The sequence below is a fragment of the Brachyhypopomus gauderio genome, chromosome 20 (assembly GCF_052324685.1).
Source record: "Brachyhypopomus gauderio isolate BG-103 chromosome 20, BGAUD_0.2, whole genome shotgun sequence".
In the NCBI taxonomy this organism is placed as follows: Eukaryota; Metazoa; Chordata; class Actinopteri; order Gymnotiformes; family Hypopomidae; genus Brachyhypopomus; species Brachyhypopomus gauderio.
This window is the reverse complement of record NC_135230.1, coordinates 14,710,079-14,724,029: the sequence shown is the minus strand read 5'-3', so window position 1 is coordinate 14,724,029 and position 13,951 is coordinate 14,710,079. Positions and strand designations below refer to the sequence as shown.

At 44.8% G+C, this 13,951-nt stretch overlaps 2 protein-coding genes and 1 non-coding gene across 4 annotated transcripts; 2 read left to right on the top strand and 1 right to left on the bottom strand.

Annotated features, from left to right (window-relative positions):
- Positions 1 to 179: 179 nt before the first annotated feature.
- Positions 180 to 4,539, top strand: ddx39aa (DEAD (Asp-Glu-Ala-Asp) box polypeptide 39Aa). The gene is made up of 10 exons (XM_076982883.1): positions 180 to 330; positions 1,065 to 1,289; positions 1,458 to 1,585; positions 2,239 to 2,515; positions 2,647 to 2,765; positions 2,950 to 3,081; positions 3,336 to 3,445; positions 3,600 to 3,744; positions 3,862 to 4,009; positions 4,252 to 4,539. The coding sequence occupies exons 2-10, from the start codon at positions 1,082 to 1,084 to the stop codon at positions 4,266 to 4,268; spliced, it is 1,284 nt and encodes a 427-aa protein (XP_076838998.1). The 5' UTR covers positions 180 to 330; positions 1,065 to 1,081; the 3' UTR covers positions 4,269 to 4,539.
- A 974-nt stretch (positions 4,540 to 5,513) lies between these two features.
- On the bottom strand, positions 5,514 to 11,335 carry LOC143484251 (CCN family member 1-like). 2 transcript variants are annotated; one of them, XM_076982884.1, is made up of 5 exons: positions 11,045 to 11,335; positions 10,156 to 10,369; positions 8,183 to 8,548; positions 7,527 to 7,708; positions 5,514 to 6,481 (listed from the first exon to the last, which is right to left on the bottom strand). In XM_076982884.1, the coding sequence occupies exons 1-5, from the start codon at positions 11,093 to 11,095 to the stop codon at positions 6,179 to 6,181; spliced, it is 1,116 nt and encodes a 371-aa protein (XP_076838999.1). In that variant the 5' UTR covers positions 11,096 to 11,335; the 3' UTR covers positions 5,514 to 6,178. The 2 variants fall into 2 exon arrangements, with proteins under 2 accessions (XP_076838999.1, XP_076839000.1); XM_076982885.1 differs by lacking the exon at positions 11,045 to 11,335 and adding an exon at positions 10,837 to 10,915.
- Positions 11,336 to 12,567: 1,232 nt separating this feature from the next.
- On the top strand, positions 12,568 to 12,731 carry LOC143484695 (U1 spliceosomal RNA). The gene has a single exon (XR_013122691.1). It is a non-coding gene; the product is annotated as a U1 spliceosomal RNA (small nuclear RNA).
- Positions 12,732 to 13,951: the final 1,220 nt, after the last annotated feature.

Here is a 13,951-nt window from a genome sequence, read left to right as displayed (position 1 = left end):
TGTGTGTGTGAGAGAGAGAGAGTTTGTGTGTACTGTAGTAAAGTGTGTAGTAAAATAGTAATTAAATCGCCACATAACACGTGTGATCATCTTGACAATAGTGACCTCGATCGGACAGACAACGTAAGTGCTCGGGGGAAGAACGCCCAATTGACTGGCATTTGAATTGGCCAATAGTGGTCAAGCACTGGCATACCGACATGATTGGCTTTGAAGGCGTCCAATAGTATTTGAAGTCATTGTTCGCTTTGAGCTTCCGGGACATATTGCGTGGTCTGAGGCCTACTCGCGCGAAACGTAGGAGAGAAACCCCGAGAACAACACCCAACGGTAAATCACGTTTTAACTACTATTTTGTACACATATAGCAAATTTTAAAAAATACGAAACACAAACCTGTATCTATTCCCGCTTTGGTTGTCGCTAAACTCGCTTTTGAGTTCCTACGTGTACGTCAGTTATTAAGGCACAGACGTCTGGTAGCGTCCGTGTGCTAAGCTACCGCGCAGGTCCTCGGCTGTAATGTCCCTGTAAATGTAGATTAAATTATATATTTTTACCATTCTTAAACTCTTCACGAACTCTGGCACATCTATAATGTCGTGTCTGGTTCGCTTCGGTTCCTTAGGCATGTCGGGGTCAGTTAGCTGGGGTTCAAACTTTGAATGGCGAAGCGACGTCGTCCGGGTTCATTGTGTGGAAGTGCGAGGTTGGCGAACCTCAGCACGGCTCGGCTGAAACGATAAAACCGCTTCATTTCTGACGACGCTCTTCAGTTTGTGTATTTAATTTAAGAAAACGCGAATAATGTAACACCTCCGTGAATGTAGTTAGATGGGTATCTAGGCTGTATAGTTAGCTAGTTGGCTAGTAGATGTTTTGAAGAGCAACACTAGTTTTTGGCTAGATCCCGTAGAGATGGGGTGGTCCGACATTTGTAGACTGCTAGTACGACCGTTAATCACCGTCGTTTGTCGTCGTGTAATTCTTCAGTGTTTCCTTTCACATACTAAACACCTCTACTTGTTGGCCAGCGAGGTGCGTAACGTCTCGTTTCTCTGCAGCCCCTCTCAGACCAAGCATGGCCGAAAATGATGTCGACAACGAGCTTCTCGACTACGAGGAGGACGAGGAGCCACAGGGAGCCCCGGAGAGCGCTGTCCCGGTGGGCAAGAAGGAGGTGAAGGGCTCCTACGTTTCCATCCACAGCTCTGGCTTCCGAGACTTCCTCCTCAAACCTGAACTCCTTCGCGCTATTGTTGACTGTGGTTTCGAACACCCTTCTGAAGGTCAGAAACCATATTGACAGGTTTTTGTGCCAGTAGGTTCTCATCTGTACTGTATTACATCCTTTTTGGAAGTGCTTGGGTTGTTGGTACCAACGTTTTTCTATTTGGACTGAGACCTGTAAAGTGCAGGTATGGCAACTGCATGTAATAATTTCTCTTTCCCTCCAGTCCAACATGAGTGCATCCCACAAGCCATTCTGGGCATGGACATCCTTTGCCAGGCCAAATCTGGTATGGGCAAGACGGCAGTGTTTGTGCTCGCCACACTACAGCAGATCGAACCCATTGATGGACAGGTGAGTGCGCTATGCTGGGTTCTGTGATCCCTACTGATGTTCAGTGTGGGACCACACTAGTGATCACTAGGGGGTTGTGATGCACACGTGCCCAGAGCGGTAGGCAGCCTTAACCCGGGTACAGCTGGGATAAATTGACTTGCTCAAGAGCACATCAGTGATGGGACTCAAACCTTCGACCGTTCGGTCACAAGACTGGTTCCCTAACCACCAGACCATGACTGCTCCACCCCGACCACATTAGTAAGCTCAGCTTGGGGAGGATTGCTGTCATTTCATGTAAAAAGTGGCACACTGCTACGGTGTACAGCTTGGAGTTTTCCAAGCTTTTGCATTAGGCTTTGCTTTCTGGGTTCTCATATTGGCAGTGCAGTATCAAGAAATTTGGGGGATTTTGTCAGCAAAAAAAATTACTGATCTGTCACAAGCTTGGGCATGACTGCAGTAAAGACCCTACTTGTGTGGCTCACAGTTAATGTTAATGTCCCCCAGGCTTAAGACGCGTGTGTTCAAGACTAGTTCACTGGTCAGCACAGAGGTTAAAGAACTTTTTAAGTATCTCTAGAGAAAGATGAGAAAATGTGCACATGCACAACCCATTGCACTGTGCTCTGTATTCATGTGAAATGCTTTACTTCTTGTGCTCGTGTCAGGTGTCCGTGCTGGTGATGTGCCACACACGTGAACTGGCCTTCCAGATCAGCAAGGAGTATGAGCGCTTCTCCAAGTACATGTCCAACGTCAAGTGCTCGGTGTTCTTCGGTGGCATGTCCATCAAGAAGGACGAGGAGCTGCTGAAGAAGAGCTGTCCGCACATCGTGGTGGGCACGCCGGGCCGCATCCTCGCTCTCGTGCGCAACAAGACCCTCACTCTGAAGAACATCAAGCACTTCATCCTGGACGAGTGTGACAAGATGCTGGAGCAGCTCGGTGAGTCGGGAGAACCGACGTTGTTTGGTTGTTGGGGGGGAGGCATTGTGTGTTCTGACTTCACTGCAAAAGATCGGTAATGTTTTGCAACTTTGCAAATTGCACCAACGCTGCATGCCCCTATTCCTCAGACATGAGACGGGACGTTCAGGACATCTTCAGGATGACCCCTCACGAGAAGCAGTGCATGATGTTCAGCGCCACACTCAGCAAAGAGATCCGGCCCGTCTGCCGCAAATTCATGCAGGACGTGAGTGACCAGGCGCCCTCTTCTCTTTGTTCAGAGCACCGTGCGTTTCCGAGCTCAGATGTCATGATGGACGGTTTCTCTCTGCTGCCGTGGGGAAGGAGCGCAGTGTGGGAATGTTGCCTAGTTGTTGGTTACGAAAGACAAAATGCTGCACATGAATAAAACGATTCCTCTGACTCTTCAGCCGATGGAGGTGTTTGTGGACGACGAGACGAAGCTGACCCTGCATGGCCTGCAGCAGTACTACTGCAAACTGAAGGACAGCGAGAAGAACCGCAAGCTCTTCGACCTGCTCGACGTCCTCGAGTTCAACCAGGTGCTTGCTGGACATTTTATCCTCTCCGTTACTGCAAGAACGTGCATGTGCAGATCTCAAGGTCCAAGTCCTCCATCACTGGGGGTTGCAAAATTGTATGTGCGATGTGCAGATTGTGTAATTGGAGGGTGTAAGATGGTGGTACTTTATTGCAAAGTGTGAATGGTTTTTTTGGCTTGTAGACTGAAATTTGTGAACTGGGACGTATTGGAAGAATCTTTTGGGGTAATGAGGGGTGTTTGTTGATCGTTCAGGTGGTGATCTTTGTGAAGTCGGTACCGCGCTGCATCGCACTGTCTCAGCTGTTGGTGGAGCAGAACTTCCCCGCCATAGCCATCCACAGAGGCATGGCCCAGGAGGAGAGGTGACGCACGTCTCCGTCTGCCTTAGTGGAGATGGAGCTGTACGGGTTTCACCTAACCCAGCTGCTTACATTTTATTCCTCTTGTGATATCTATTTTTTTGTGATCTGATGATTATGTATGATCTGAAACTCTCACCTTCCCCTTTGCGTGTAGGTTGTCACGGTATCAGCAGTTTAAGGATTTCCAGAGAAGGATCCTGGTGGCGACAAACCTTTTCGGCAGGGGGATGGACATAGAACGGGTCAACATCGTCTTCAACTACGACATGCCTGAGGATTCGGACACGTACCTACACAGGGTGAATACACGTACACGCTTAATTTTGACAGAGCCAACCACTTGAGTGCGGCAGGACGCCATCTGAGTGCTTGGTCAGCTCCTTAACGTTTGGTCACTTCCTTCTTCACCAACCAAGGTGGCTCGTGCGGGTAGGTTTGGGACCAAGGGGTTGGCGGTCACTTTCGTGTCTGATGAGACCGACGCCAAGACCCTCAATGACGTCCAAGACCGCTTTGAAGTCAACGTGGCCGAGCTCCCTGAGGAGATTGATATCTCATCCTACAGTAAGGCCCTAGACGTTCTCTTCCTCCTTCACCAGCTATGAGAAGTTTGAAATGAATATATCAACAACTAAATGCAAAACCCAACTAATAGCCTAGCTGGCATAATATTGTGCAATGCTAACTAGCAGCTGTTGACAATTGTTAATAAAGAACAATACCCAAGTTCTTCCTTGTAGAGAAACTTGCCATATCATAGTCTTAGTTCATTCACACTGACCTTTTGCATCTGTTTTTTGTTCCAGTTGAACAGTCCAGATGAAATTGTTCCCGTAATCCAGGATTGATTGCGGTCCGTTTGATTGAAAGTATATATTTTTTATTTTTATTTTTGTGACGGGGGTAGAGAAGATACCTCTGGTTTTTTTGGGTTTTTTTCCTGCTCACACAACCTTGCCACACTGCCCCCTTCCTCTCTCCATTGAAACATGTACCTTGTTTATTTTATTGTACTCTGGGGAAGTGCTTTTATAATTTCTCTTGTTAATCGTGGTTGTTCATTTGGTTTGAGAATTAAAGCATTTTTTATACTATTCAGGTTTGCTGTCATGGCTTGTTGTTTTGTTTGTGTGGGGTTTTTTTTTTAATAACTTATTTAATTCACAGAAAATTAGCTGGAAGCTGTCCAGGTATTTTGGCTTAATGATCAAGAGGTGGTTATCTCTTCCTGTAAGGGGCACTGTAGTTGTAGAGCAATGCCAACACCGCATTGTGGAAGCTGGACTGAAATCAGCAGCTCTGGGGCTTTTCATGTTACTGGGGTTATAATGGTCACATTGGTGAGGTTTGGAACCTCCGTTTGGTGTGCATTGTGTTCGTTCCCAATAACAGTGTTAAGGTGCATCAGAGTAGTTTGCACGTCAATAAAGGTTGAAATAGGGATTTCTTACAGTTGCAGTAAAGAGCTTTAAAAATGGCTGCCCTCAAAGACACGAGCAATAAATATCTAATGGGTAATTGGTTTTAAATGTTTGTGTATGAATAGGTGATTGTATTAATGTGACAGAAGAAATCTGACATGCTCTATTTTTAATTACCAGTTTGATGACTGTAGTCTCCAGTTTAAAACATGTACTCTTGAGTGTAATGCATTTTGTCAATAAGTTGTTCCACTCCTGTTTCCTTTGCATTGTCCATCTTGTATTAAATGAAACTCGGAACGGCTTCGAGAGGCAGTTCTCTTCCCTCCAACCCTCTACCTCATTTTACTAATTTGGTATCGGAGCTTTAAGAAGCTGCCTCTTCTTTTAGAAACAAACATAAATCAGAGTTAAGAGAGCTCGCCTGCATTTACACACACACACATGGTGAGAACATCTAACAATGGAACAGTGGAACTGGATTGGATTTTTCAGCCACATCCCTCGGGCCAACCAGGAAAACCCCCAGTTTTGCTCTTCAACTTCCCTCTCCCAAGTGATTTGAACAGTACGTTCTTTGGTGGAGGTGCACCTCTAGGTGGGGCTCTCAAAACTAATTTTGTAGTAATGGCACCTCTCGACACTAATGCTGCATATATACATCTATTAAAATACTTAGTACCTGAATGCTGAAATAAACATTACAGTATTTGGTCTTGTCTACATACACATTTCTGATGCAAATACTCAGTATTTATTGTGGCAGTACTTATAAAAGTCTTAAAAGGTTCTTTACCTTTGGTGATGTAGTGAAAGTTGGTTTGTGTATTGACTTCAGTGCATAATATTTTGTATGTTTTAGGATCACTGCATTGGTGGCACAAGAAATTTAGAATTGCACTTAAGAGTCTCGACAAATTAGGATTTCTGGAAATGCATCTAAGCAATATTAGAAAAAATTTCTTTACAAAGTTTGCTATTAATAACTGACTAATAATAAGTCAGTCACAGGATTTTATATGTGCAACAAATCAAGGTTCATTCATATCTGCTGACTTTGGCAGGCAGACATATCACAAAAACCAGTAAGGCGGACAATGGGGATTTTCCTTGTGTGCCCAAAGATGTCCAGCAGGCTGTATTTTAAGTACATCCACACACCTTGTAATCAGCATTCTTAACCTACATCTGCATTCTCAGTGCAGCCGTGATGTGCACTCTCGTCACAAAAGAGTCAAAAGCTGCCAACCAACATGGCACGTTTTTGCAGCCCTTACTGAAGAACAAGGCAACACTAGTCAAGCAGACCAAACTAGTCGATAAACTTGTGCGTGTCCCTGTGGAGCCACTTCTGCGGCAGCATGGCTGCCTCGTTCGGGTGTCCGCAGTCGTGTCCGCACTTGCAAGACTGGATGAGCATGACGTCTTTGTGTGTTCGCCCTGCTCCGGGGCACTGGAAGGGTACAGAGATGGTGCGCGTGTGCCGTGGTACGCAGCATCGCCCGTCGACGCACACGCCACAGTAGTTGGGCTGGTAAGCACGGACACTGCGGCAGCCCGCGTAGGAGAAGTGGACGGGTACCAAAGACTTCTGGGTCTGGGAACACATCCCTTTCTGCAGCAGGACGGAAAATGGCAGAACAGAGCCAGAATGGTGTTAGATCAAGATTAAATTAAACTGATTAAATGAGAAATATATAGTGGCTAAAGGTGCCAGTGAACTATCATGGAAGAATGACTAGAATTAAGTTTAGTTACATTTCATTCGATTGACTTAATCAAAACTTGTGCATGAAGAACTTTGAGAAGCAGGGGGTCTCTGGAGCAAAATGAAAAGCCGTAAGCTCTCAGCTCTGCTGCTCAGTTACTCACACCTGTTCTCCAATATCTCCACTCATGAACACATCACACCTGTTCTCCAGCATCTCCCTCCACTCATGACCACATCAAACCTGTTCTCCAGCATCTCCCTCCACTCATGACCACATCAAACCTGTTTTCCAGCATCTCCACTCATGACCACATCACACCTGTTTTCCAGCATCTCCACTCATGACCACATCACACCTGTTATCAAACATCTCCACTCATAAACACATCACACCTGTTCTCAAACATCTCCACTGGCTCCCCGTTAAATACTGGATCCAATTGAGGATTCTCCTATTCACTTATAAAGCTCTAAACAATCGTCCAACTCCTTATCTGTTCAAACTCCTTCTGCCCTATAAACCATCTAGATCTCTCAGGTCTTCTACTGCCGAGGTTCTAAATGTCCCGTCATCTAAACTCTGGTTTTGTTGAGTGGGCTTTTTCCAGCCTCGCTCCTCGTCTGTGGAAGTCCCTCCCAACTGTAGTCAAACAATCTTCCTCTCTTTCCATATTGAAATCTAATCTTAAGACTCACCTCTTCTCTCTCACGCCTATGGCCTTCCTTCTGTTTAATTTACTCTACCACTCATTGCTGATGTCTAGTTGCCAAATTATTGTCAGGCTGCTCTTTCGACCAACTGTTGAACATTTACTCTTTGTGTTCAATTGTTCTATGTACTAATGATTGTAAGTGTCTTTGGGTTTTAAAAACAGCGCTACATAACAATAAAGTATTATTATTATTATTATTATTATTATTAATCACTGGCCGTTATGATGTTAGGTACCTTGGGAGGTAGAGACAGAGGAGTTGTGCAGGGTCGAATGTTGCAGAGGCGTGTCTCACTTTCCAGCTTGCATTGAGCGTTGTGATTGGTTATTCTGGACGATAAGCCCATTCCACAGGTGCTTGAGCATGGTGACCAATCAGTGGTTTGGACCACACACTGCTTTTGAACATGGCTCCAATCTGAGACAGAGTAAAGGGGAAACGCTAAAAATGACGCACAACATGCAATGATGTTTTTGGCATTGATTTGATTTAAAAACCGAGAACAAGCTTTGATTAATCCTGAAGGATCCTTTTGCATATCTCAATATTGGGTGCTTGACAAAAACAATATATTTTATGCAAGACAGAGTCTGCGGAAAATCTTAACGAAAGCTTTCTAACCATAGTTCGCTTGTTGTACAAACCACGATCTCATGTCAGAACAAAGTGTTTGGTGAATAAGAGCTTAAAGAATGAAAAGAGAAACCTGAGCTTTGCCAAGCGAGAACACCTGGGGTCATGTTTAATCATTTCCCTTGTAAGACAGCTGGGCTTGGACGGGCTCCTGCGTGCCCACATCATTTCATGTACTAATACAATTACAAAATCCCCAAACAGGCTCTTGTGCTCTTTTCCCAGGGAGCCACTGAAGGTTCCGACCCAACCTCTTACCCAACGGCTGTTTCTGTGCAACCCTCCAGCCTTGGGTCAGGTCCCACAGCCCATTGCCCTGTGGGGTTTCGCCCTTCTCCACCCGGCCCTTGGCTCGCTGCTTCTTCTTCTTCCTCCTCCACCTGCTCTCCGGAGGCCCGACGGCCCCAGCGTGGCAGCGTACGCCGAAGCAGCACTGGTCGGGTTCCCGCACCAGTCGAGGGTAGGGGCAGTCAGCCGAGGCCAGGGGCAGACCGAGGGGGCAGAGGGGTGTGCAGCCCACGGCACCATCGACGCACGTGCAGTGGTGCTTGCAGCCCACACGGAAGCCCTCGCCGTGCTGGTACATCCTTCCACTGTACTCGCAGCTACGCCCGTCTCGACTGGCTGGGGACGAAGAGACGCAGAGAGACTCATGAAGAATTAAACACAGAGTTTAAGAACTGACTAAAAGTTAGATCCTAGAAAGAAAACGCATCTTGAATGTAGGCGATACGAGTGTGTAAATACCCTCTAAACATTAAATGTTTTTAAGTAATCTTGTCAAGTGCAACTGTACTGACGGATTAAGAATGCATGAAAGAAGTAAAATAATTTGCCACTGTAAGTGAAATCATTTCACTTGGTAAGCTAAAGGAGGATAAAGATGGGAAATAGATGGGATAAAAAATAGATGGGATAATCTTTAAAAACACATACAGTATTTCTGAATGACAAATATTATCCATATTGCCTACATTTAAGACATATTCACTTATTAAAAATTAGAAAGATATATTTGCAGGGCAAACAGGAATGCCACACCATATATGAAAACAAGGCAGTGTGTTCAGGAGCAACAGGACCAGGAGATATTAGCACTGTAGAACTGAGCCATTTTCAAATGTCACTGCTATAGTCACAACTGCGCGCTTCTAACCAAGAGGAAACGCAGCACCTTTTCTATACAGCTTCACCCTCGCATGTGTCATTCTGTATCAGCGCGTCCACGAAACCCACGTGCAACATATAAATGTCCAATGTGATCGTGAGGTCGTATCTGCTAGCTCCTCGGACTCTTCTCAGAACATCAACAACACTCTTCCAGCTGTCCGGCTCTTTCAGGCTAGTGAGGAAAAGAAGCTATTTACGACCTGACACCATCAAAACACCGAAGGAGATCCTGAGAGGACAAGAAATGTGTTCTCATAATAACGAACGTGTAGGTGTTGCTTTGCACACAACAGAAGCAGGTCTTTGTGCCTCACATACATGTATGCACTGGCGATGCAGTGTGACCATGGAACCTCCAAACAAACAAACAGGGGTTCCGTGACCATTCCGAGTATTCCAAGATGTTTCAGAATCTTCCCAAGGTTCTGATTACAGCAGTTGCCTTCATCCCAATCCCCAACAACAAGCAAAGCTGGCTTCAGTCACACCCTCAACACTGGCACGACACAAAGCAAGTCAATGGCATAGGCAGAGAGGTTAATGAAAGGTCAAAGGTCATGGAAAGCCGGGCTGTGGATAATGTGAGTTAGAGAGAGAGGGAGAGAAACACTATCCACTCTGTGATCAAAAAGTATTTATACATAGCGCAGACTGGCATCCCCAACGTGCGTAGAATGCAATACCATTTCTGTCCGTCTCTGGTGGGACTGGACAAAAAAAGACCACCACGACTGTCCAAACAGCTTTCAGTGGCCTAATAGATTCATCCATCAGCCTTGCGCATGCGCTTTTGAAGACCTCCAGTGACGACTGTTCAGCATTTTGCCGGTATCCGTGCTTTTGTGCGTGTGACCGGGAGCAGTGAGTATGTAGATTTAAAAATATGACATAAGATGACTGCAATTTGTCTCAGTGTAACATGTTCAACCAGTCCACACAAAAATAACACAGTGCTAAATAAAGGCGTTCACTTCCTAGCTGCTGTAACTCATTGCCCCCAGCCAGCCCCAACTACCTTACACAAGCCTGCACGCACACACACAAACCTCTGCTTCACTCACCTCGACATACGCCTGTTCCAAACGCCACATCATTGCCGTAGTTACATTCCAGTCCTCTATGGTGGTCACAGGGCTTGCGGCTATCGCAGTCTTGGTTCAGCTGGGCGGCACACACCTTGCAACACCCACAACCATCCAACACCAAACTCACACCGGCGGGGCACAGTGGACGAGCCGCAGGACACTGGCACACGGCTGGACACCGGCCATGAGCCTGGGGGACAAACATAGGGGAGAAATTACATAAATGTCTAGCAACAGTTTATGACAGCGTGAAACTTGGCCAACGTTACGTTCCTGTTCACATTTCACAAGTTGGTAAAGTGTGAATGTCTTGAAAACCAAAACATTTATTCAGTTTCCTTAGTTGTTGCCCAGTAAGCAGGGGCTCTCGGCCATGCCACATTATTACTTTTGTTTCAGACTTCAATACGACCCAGTTAACCCAGTTAATCTTGTGTTGAAGAGCTCTCATTAAAGGGCAGTGGTGTCTCTAGAGCTCAGAATAGATACAAACAAACAAGTGAAATGATCACAGGACTGGAAATGATCACCCCGTCTGGCAAATTAATCAGTAGTGGCTAATCTTATTACCAAAAAGTGACCGACTTGACCAGGCCAGTAACTGCCATCAGATACACACACGCACAGAATGAACAAGGCCAATGAAAGACAAGTTACCATACTTCACATCCTAACATAACTGCCCCATGACAGAACCTGCACTTCTGCGAAGACCGAAGTCCAACGACTGGGAAATACCAGACACAGCTATTAAAATGACACAGGCAGCTTTGCTAACTGAATAAATAACGTCCAACGTCCTGGTGTTACTGATAATTATTTTAAAACAAATTTGAACCACATACGTAAAGCCAAGGTCACTTACCAAACATACGAACACCGCTGCCAACACTGCAAAATAAGTCAATTTCTTCATGACCAGATGAAATATTCCGAACGAAATAAAAACAAAATCTAACAAATATTAAGGAATATCGACATAAACTAAAAATAACAAAAAGGGACAGGCTTTTTTATAAAAATGGGAAAAAAACAAACAATCGACACACATTTGAACACACACAAACACACATAGTAATATCTACTTGTATTCCCTTGAATTCGTCAGTTCAAATCTTAGATCAGCCGCTACCACGCAAACTGTATTTATGCTAACCTCGTGTGGCTCTCAGAAGCTCCGCCCATCTTCATATATCCAGCCAATTATCTATGGGCATTATGCCAAGACATTCCAAAGGGGTGGGGTGTGACTCTTTGAAGCAGTAAGGGGCGTGATCAGGCTTGAATGCGGTCATTCATAAAATCAGAATTCCTCGACACTTCAGTTTATTATTTCAGTCCAAATGAAAATATTTTCAACGCCTTTTAGTGATTTTCAGGCTAATTCCTACCAGCTACTCAAGCCAGTGAACCCTGGATAAATATACTGAGTTCCCCATATCGCGACTGGCTTACTGGCAGGAAGGTATCTTATGTCCTTCTGAGGGTTTCAAGGTAGCAAATTTAGCGGCATATAAAATATATAAGGCAAGGAGAGTCAGAACAGGTGTTGTATACTTTAGTTTAATTGATTTAGTGAGAGTATGAAGGCCACACTAGCTGTGCTGACGTAATGAAAAGAGCGGATGATGATGCTTACATGACATATCAAAGATTGAATCAAGGCAGACACGGAACGCGAAAATGGGAGGCGTATTGACGTTTTCTCAACCGGTAGCTATATTACAAAGGGCAAGGGAATACAATGCGAAATATATAAGAACTAAAAACAAAGAAAAAAATACATGTGTATAATCTAGATAGGACAAAATATTCACAAAACGTTTGTTGTTATTTTGGTGGTGGCGGACGAGGTAAGGTATTCTTTGTAAATTTACCATTAATTCTGAATTATATAATGTAGGAATATTTTTGTTTGTTCTCTTTATAGTCTCAAAACCGACTCCATGCTTCTTTGTATTTATTACAGGCACAATTGTGACCCAGATAGCAAACCCAATGGCAAGGGAATGAGAGAAGAAAAACATAATAATAATAATAATAATAATAATATGATTTTGGGGTCTTCACTTTGAGAGGCAACGAGTCAGCGTACAGAGAGGAGGTGCAACGGCTGACAGACTGGTGTAAATACAACAACCTTCACCTGAACGTGGACAAGACCAAGGAAATGGTTGTTGACTTCAGGAGAGCACGTCACACTCACTCTCCGCTCAACATCAATGGGTCCTCTGTGGAGATCATTAAGAGCACCAAGTTCCTTGGTGTCCACTTAGCGGAGAACCTCACCTGGACCCTGACCACCAGTTCTACAGCCAAGAAAGCGCAGCAGCGTCTCTACTTCCTCCGGAAGCTGAGAAAGGCCCGCCTCCCTCCACCCATCCTCACCATCTGACCTGGCAGGGGTGAGACCATGATCAGGAAGGTGGTTCGCCCAAGGTGATGCTCAGCTATTGCACTCAGGCTGTGCTGACCCTTGCGAATTGCCCAAATGCGGGAATCTCGACTGCATAGTTTCTGGTAGTGGGGGACTGCGTTCGCGCTCTCCCCTGATATTTTTGTGGGCAGTCATGGCCTGGTGGTAGGGAAATGGTCTTGTGACCGGAGGGTCGTGGGTTCGATTGCCAGACCTGAGGCCCTTTGAACAAGGCACCTAACCCCAGGGCGCCGGGCTAGGGCTGCCCACTGCTCTGGGCATGTGTGCACCACAGCCCCCTAGTAATCACTAGTGTGTGTCTCTTACACTTCTCTGTCTAGTGAAGTGTCTGTTTGCACTCTGTATACTGTACTGTCTGTATTGTGTTGTACTGTCTGTCCGCACTTGTGTTGCACTTATGTTCTGTCTGCACTGTGTTTTATGTTGCACCATGATCCAGCAGGAACGTTGTTTCGTTTCACTGTGTACTCCGTATGTAGTTGAAATGACAATAAAACCTCTTGACTTGACTTGACTAATGTGTTTGTATCTGGTGATTCATTATTGCTGAATTTGCTCCAGGTCTCGTGCATTTAGTTGTAAATGACAGTAAGGCAGGTAAACAACTTAAAGAGGTGATATTGGAACACCATCCTTCGGCTGCTTGCGTCACAGGTTCACTGGGTTCAGGCCAGCAAGAATATTAAATACGCATGATATTAAGAATTTGTGCAAGCACTTTTGGCAACAGTTTCAGCTTCAAATAAAAAGCAAACTGACAAATGTAACTTCAGTTAAAAAAAAAATCGCAGTCCATTATGGAACACAATGTAATGTAAATAATGTAATGTCATGAGATTAGTGCCATGAGCAGGGGCGGACTGGGACAAAAAATCGGCCCTGGCATTTTTGGACCAGACCGGCCCACTCACACTCGATAACGCTTTTCACACTTTTCAGTTTTTTGAATGTGTATACCAACAGTTTACAAAATTACCATTTTAAAAAGTGTAATTTCCTTTAATTTCTGTACATTGTCCCTAAACACCTCCATAAAAACTACCAAACATTTCCCCTTCCTACCAAGCATAGCCTTAGCCTAGCCTACTACTCACCCCACAAATATTAGGCTGCCTGCTGAGTGACTTAGTACTGTTTTTGTTGGTGAATGGAGGTTTTAAAAGTGTTCTCACATTTAAGACTATTTAGTTCAGAATGGAAGACATAAAAGTACTAAAATAGGTTTATTTTCTCATACAGTCAGTGTACACAAAGTCTTATAATAGAGGTAAGGACGTTATTCACTTATTTTACCTTTTGCATTTACAATACAAACTAACTCGGCCATAGAACATT